General features: G+C 35.5%; 1 protein-coding gene across 1 annotated transcript; it reads right to left on the reverse strand.

Annotated features, from left to right (window-relative positions):
- Positions 1-5274: 5274 nt before the first annotated feature.
- On the reverse strand, positions 5275-6791 carry klf1 (Kruppel like factor 1 (erythroid)). The gene is made up of 2 exons (XM_016510377.1): positions 6503-6791; positions 5275-6195 (listed from the first exon to the last, which is right to left on the reverse strand). The coding sequence occupies exons 1-2, from the start codon at positions 6566-6568 to the stop codon at positions 5275-5277; spliced, it is 987 nt and encodes a 328-aa protein (XP_016365863.1). The 5' UTR covers positions 6569-6791.
- Positions 6792-7116: the final 325 nt, after the last annotated feature.

The raw sequence follows: 7116 nt of genomic DNA on the forward strand, positions 1-7116 counted from the left end.
TGACATTGAAGACTGAAGTAATGATGCTGAAAATTCAGCTTTGCATCACAGAAATTAATTACATTTTAAAATATATTACAATAGACAACAGTTATTTTAAATTGTATTACTATTTCACAATATTAATGTTTGTACTGTATTTTTGAGCTCATAAATGCAGCCTTGGTAAGCATAAGACACTTAAAAACATTGACAAATCGTATTTTTTCCAAACTTTTGACAAGTACTGTACATAGCCTTACATAGGGCCTGTCTTGGAAAAGAAATGTCCTCAGGCAGCCTGAGATAAACATCATAAAGACTCTTTGTAAAGTAGTCCTTCATTGAGTTATGCAAAGCTGAATTTTTTTATTTATTTCTATTGAAACACATACACACAACATCATAAAGACTCTTTGTAAAGTAGTCCTTCATTGAGTTACTGCTGTAACAAACTGTACAATGAAACCTTATTTCTCAGTCTTCCAGTCAGACACAACTGTTACTGTATTTCTTACCTTAAAGAACCTTCACCCTTAAATAAAGGAGTGTACATGTGCAACTAATTTGATCAGATGAGTCAGGATATGTTGGCAGAATATGCTGGAACAGAGAAATTATTCATAGAGTGGCATTCTTTTAATTTCCATGTGCTCTTAAAAGCTTATACGGTATGAAGACCAATTAACAATTTTTTACTGTTTTAAGAGCAGTTTTATTACTGCAATTCCACATAATAAGTACGAACACATGCTCTGTTATGGCTTGTGACGTCTCTGTTAGATTAAGTACATTAAGGCAGTTGCTTAAGTCTGAGTCACTGAGCCTACACACACACACACACACACACACACACACAGACAGAGCTCTTGAACAGATATCACAGGGTGAGTTGAGGACAGAGCGATGTCAACACTTACTCATCTCCCTCTCTCTATCTCTGTCCGGTTTTCAGTGTATGGTGTAAATTGTTGTTTTGAAGCCCAGTCTGCTTAGTCTGGTCAATCTGCTCAAATGCATTTTATCATAGACAGCAAATGCAAAGTAGCAATTAAATGCAAGAGGAGCAACTAGTATCCTTTAATCTCCACAGTACAACATATGGCTCAATTTACTGTTATAAAATACTGAAAAAAAAATATTTCACTACTTTCAGATATTCTGAGTGTTAAAACTTTCTTGGCTGATTTAAGAAAATGTGCATGATATGCAGCAAAATAAGACTAAAGAAGGGTATTGTAATAAATAAAGAGGGGATTTTGCATTAATATTATTTCCTCATTTTTGAAAAGTAAATTGTTCGTCATAAGACTTCCATGAGACAACTTGTCAATTTGCACCTTTTTTTTTTTTTTTTTTTTTAAACATGTTTCATGAACGATCCTTGCTCTAATAATCACAGTTATGACATAATGTTATTGAGATCTCACACAGTGGCTGAACTCCAAACATTAGTGTTCATGTAAATGTCTGTTACTGTATGTGCGTGTGCTCCATTAGACCTGTTTTTCACCTCCAGGTTCACCGCCAAAGAGCAAATTATGAGAGGATGACATGTTCCTCTATTTTCAATTTGTAACAAAGCTCCTGAAAAAAAAAAAAAATTAGGCATATTAGTTTTTCCTGATTTCTCCTCACCTATAGGACAATTTACATAAAAAGCGGCTTATTTATTTATTTATTTTTTAAATGTACTGTAGAATTTTGTGTGTGTCTTTGTACAGGTCAATGCAATCAGACATCGGAAAACAGTCCATGCATTCAGAAATTAAACACAAACTGGAAACTCAAAATTGGCTTCTCTCTTTTAAACTGAATGTTTTCATGACCTCACTCTTCTTCCATGTCTTGGTAACACTGTAGCATTACTTTCTTCTAAGCAAGAGCCATGCATGCAAGTTAATGAACCAGTATGCCAAGAACTCCAGCTCATGGCTGATAGATCTGTTTGATATCAAAGAAAGGTGCAATAATGTGAGGCTGGAATGACATGTGAATAAATGATGAAAATGTTTTGGTGAACTAGTTTAAGTGATGTTGTGTTGCATTCGCTGAGCTCTTGTGCTTTCAGAGGCTGTAGCGGAACCTTATTCTTCCTGCCTCCCATCTTTCTCTCTGTCTGTCACTGTGGGCTTCTGATCCTTGTGTAATATCATTTTATTCACAATTATCTTATAAGGCACAGCAATGTGCCACCATATATTGTTCATGTCTAAAATTGATGTGCTGTGTGACACAGAGCTGAGGACAAGATGTTTTCATTTTTTTTCTACCATTACAAACTATTAGTTAATATTTCCCCTGGAACAACATCAAAACATACTAACTGAGAACATACTGTAGACATACACAGACATGTGAAAAAGAATGTACACCTCTTTGAATTCTATTGTTATATATATATAAAAGGACATAACAAATCATCTGGTCCTTAGAAGGTCTTAAAATACAACCTCAGATGAACAACAACACATGACATATTACATTTTGTCATTATTTATTTAACAAAAATGAAGCCGTGTGGAAAAACTAACTACACCCCATGATTCAATAGCTTGTAGAGCCGTGTTAACTTAAAGTAACAATAAAGTAACGGCAATAACTTAAAGTAATTGGTTTCTGTATGACTTTATCAGACTCTCATATCATTGTGGAGGAATTTTGAGCCACACTTCTTTACAACATGGCTTCAGTACATTGAGGTTTACGGCATCTGTTTACGCACAGCTCTCATAAGCATTTCAGCATTCAGGTCTGGACTTTGACTGGCCCATTTCAACACCTTGATTGTTTTCTTTTTCAGACATTCCGTTGTAGATTTGCTGGTGTGCTTGAAATCATTGTCCTGTTGCATGACCCAATTCGGCCAAGCTTTAGCTGTCGGACAAATGGCCTCACATTTGACTATGCAGAATACCAGAGGAGTTCATGGTCGACTCAATGACTGCAAGGTGCTCAGGTCCTGTGGTTGCAAAACAAGCATCATCACCTCTCCCTGTATTTACCTAGTTCTAAGACCCTCTAAGCCTAAGGACTAGATTTATTGTGTCCTGACACATAAAGCCATAGGATTCAAAGAGGGTGTACTGTCTTTTTCACATGACTGTATGAGTAAATTAAGAATGTCCTTAGGTGTCTTGAAAAGTATGTGTGATGAGATTCAGCAAACTTCTGGAAATTGATTTGTCCCCAGAGTATATTAAGTTAATTAAAACATATTTTCATTAACAAGACTTCTCTTATCATTATATCCATATACAGTATGTGTTCTGGAGGGGAAAGTTAGCTATGCAAAATTGTTACGTGGTAACAGTCTGATTTGCCTCTTAAACAAGTGTAATATCTACTAACCAGACCCACAATGCATTGTGTCCTCAGATGGCCCCTTACAGCGATTTCATAAGTGCATGTGTGACGCATGTCTGACGCTCAGAACATAACCCAGGCTAATCCCAGACTGCTTAATCTCAGTTGTATCCCCCCAAACAGGTTTAACACCATAAACCGATAGGGCCTTACTATGGCCAATAAGTCTCGTGGTAACTGTGTGTCTTGCACGTCTTGTCAGATTTCTTCCTTTTTGTTTTAGCATTTATATATAGAGTGGTTGCCAAAATTATTAGAACACTATTTTCACCAGCTAAGCAAGGGTTTTAAGTCAGTTATTTCTGTCTTTTGCTGTAGTGTGTCAATAGGAAATATCAGTTTACATTTCCAAACATTCATTGTGCCATTAATTGTAATAATTGAAAAATCTTGGAGACGTTGCCATAAATCCAGAAGAACTTTGGCAACGTCTCCAAGATTCCTCAAGAGACCTACCTGCAAAGCTACCTGAAAAACTATGCGCAAGTGCACCTAGGGCAAAAGCTGCTTTAAATGCAAAGGATGGTTGCACCAAATGTTGATTTAATTTAGTTAATAGAAGTTAATTGATAAAGAAAATCTATTTACATTTACATTTAGACATTTAGCAGACGCTTTTATCCAAAGCGACTTACAAATGAGGACAATGGAAGCAATCAAAATCAACAAAAGAGCAATGATAAGCAAGTGCTATAAGTCTCAGTTAGCTTAATGCAGTACACGTAACAAGGTTTTTTTTTTTTTTTTAAATCAAATAATAAATAAAAACAAAACAGATAGAATAGAAAAAGAATAGAGCAAGCTAGTGTTAGAGGCCTTTTTTGCTTTTGTTAATCAGAAGTCAGAAAGTCAGAATTATAATTGTATAATAAATCAAAAGAAAACAAATAGATAGAATGCAAAAAGATTAGAGAAGCAAGTGTTAGGTTTTTTTTACGAAAACAAGCAGTTAGTAAATAAATAGAGTGCAAGTCTAAAAGGAGCAAGTTTTTTTTTTTTACATTTTTTAAAATAAAGAATAGAATTAGAATAGAGAGTGCTAGAGTTAGAGGGTCAAATCAAGAAGGTAAAGGCATGGGGGTGCATTTCTACATAGTCTCAGCCTCTTCATATTCTGTATATTTCGCTTTGCTTTCTGATTTCTAAAAATTATGATCGCAACGTTTTCCACTTTTCAGTATTTTTTACATAATGGTCTATTGTAGAATAATCTACTTCAGAAAACTCTGCCCCTTAAAAGGCTTATAAAAACAAAATGAACTGTGATTAGATGGTTTACAAGTGAGTCAAATTGTCTCTTTCTTTCTAAAAATGCATTCAAACAAGGCTTTGTGCATATGAAATGTGTACACCACAATGAAGCAGTAAATAGCAACAGGATATGATTTCAATCTCCAGGGTTTGCATGTGTCTAAACGGAAGCGAATGAAGAGACAAATCTCTTGCAGTGTTATTGTTAATTAAACTAAAACTATTAAACATTCTTTAGTTAATTGATAAAGCTAAAATAAATAATAATGCTAAAATAAAATAATCAGATGAAAAACTTTTTTTTAATTTTTTTTTATTAAAAATTGAACATTAGAAATATTGCCTTGGCAATTAACTGAAGTACTAAAATTACTAAACGAAAACAGAAATAATAGTAAATTTAAGCTAAATAGAAATGAAAAATAATAAAAATGACAAAAAGCACGTAACAAAAATGCAACCATAAAAATAAAATAATTACTAATAATTACTAATACTAATCACTAAAACCGAAAATGTAAAATTAAAGCTAATTAATAATAACAGTAAATATTATTATAGAAATAAATTAATAAATAAAATGATCTAGTATGACCTTATAGTTGTCGGCCAGATTCATAGCAAGACTATTTTCTACTGAAATGAATTTTTATAGGATTTGTTGTTACAGATTTGCAGTTAAAAATATGCCATTCTGTAATATTCTGACCCTAAACATGGACATAAAAAGTGAAAGTGTGTTTTCATATTACCTGTGTGTGTTCGGAGGTGTGCTTTGAGATGAGAGCTCTTGGTGTAAGTCTTATGGCAGCCTGGGTATTCACAACTGTGAACCGTGGCTTTCCTCTTCAACACCCCCCTCCGCATGCGCTTCCCCCCCAGACCTGCAGGGGGCACTGTGGAGTCGTGCACCATGCTCTGTGTGGACGGATAGTGGCTGGCCGGCTGCCTGTGCACGTAGTTCACTTGCGGTTGGTAGAGTCTGGGCTGCGAGTAGTTTTGGATGAAGTTATATTGATGGTGTGGAGGAAACACCAGTGCGTCCATGGCAATCCCAGACGTCTGGGAAGGGAAGGGTATCAAAGGTGCAGGCTGAGGATAGTGTCCAAAATCCCACGACTTCATCTTCCCCATGCTGTTTCTCTCATTTTCTCTGTTGATGTCATTAGCAATAGGGAAACTACTGAACTGATGGGGGTTTTCTGCTTGTGAGAACGATTTTGCCACTTGCTGCTGCTGCTCCAAATATCCTCCATTAAAAAGGTCAGGCAATGAGGAACTTGCTTCATGAGGAAGCAGCTCAGCCAGAGAACTTGTAATGGTCACTCGGTGTCTGTTTGATCTTGACTCCTGGACCTGGTAAAGATCAGGACTGTGAACCTGGTCCTGCATCGGCGGCCGCTGGGAAGTGTAGTTTTGAGAGTTGGACCGTCCAGGTGATGCGCCGCCCCAGTCAGACAGCAGGAACTCCATATCCCAGCATCCCTCACTGTCATCATGGTTTTCATTTGACAGAAACTGAGAAGGTTTATAGCTGCCAGTGCTTTGGTGTAGATCCTTGGAGTCCAGATCCAAGAAGCCTTTTTCAAACTTCCAAGCCTTCGGAATAATCAAATATTAAAAAATTTATGTTGACATTTCTTGATTAACCATTTTGAATTAAATATGTGAATTTCTAAATATGTTAGTTTCTAAACCACAACATCTCCCTTCAGTTTTTTTCTCTTTTAGGGGATTTCTTGGAGAAATGACAATCATGTTTGTTATGCAACTAGTCAGCTGTCATAATGGAAGATTATATCATAAGATTAAAGTCACTATCAAAATGAACAGTTACAATTGTAATTACCATAAAAACAGTAAATAAACCAAGTTTGGTGAGATAAAATATCTGAAACAAACATACCTTCATGTTTTCGGAGGTGTTGCAGAAGTTTGAAAACGAAGGCAGTACAGCTTGAGTCACAGCCATTCGTTTGGTGCTTTTAGCATTTATTATCGAAATATCTTTCTAATGTCCCCAAAAGAGGCAAATAAATGTGTCGTCTTTTGTATTTGTCCAAAAAGAGTCTTAGATGTGCAATAGGCAAAGGACAGGAACCCAGAAATTAGTGTTAAAGATATTTACAAAAAAAGTTCACGGTGGCATTAATGCTAGTTACCCTTTCCCTCTCTTTCTTCCCCCCTCTCTTTTTCTCTCTATCAGTGATAAACTTACGTTTTAAGACCCTGACAGTTGTGATTGTGGGTGGAGTTTAAATTTGAGTCCAAAAATTTGAAAGTAATTTTGAGTCATTGCAGTTCAGCATGTTAAACTCAACCAAAATAATAGTAGAATGAAGCAATGCGGATAAACACACTAAATGAAATTCTGGTATCAAAACACTTTATTTATCATATCACCTATTTTAATTCTAGTGAGCCATTTGGAGAGGGGAAAAAAAACCTTTATCCAAAAATATTCTTCTTATGACTGTTCACTCTGATATTTGTTTATGAGGGCATTTTAAAACTATTAAT

This window comes from Sinocyclocheilus rhinocerous, unplaced genomic scaffold (assembly GCF_001515625.1).
Source record: "Sinocyclocheilus rhinocerous isolate Xijiao unplaced genomic scaffold, SAMN03320098_v1.1 scaffold1285, whole genome shotgun sequence".
NCBI classification, from domain to species: domain Eukaryota; kingdom Metazoa; phylum Chordata; class Actinopteri; order Cypriniformes; family Cyprinidae; genus Sinocyclocheilus; species Sinocyclocheilus rhinocerous.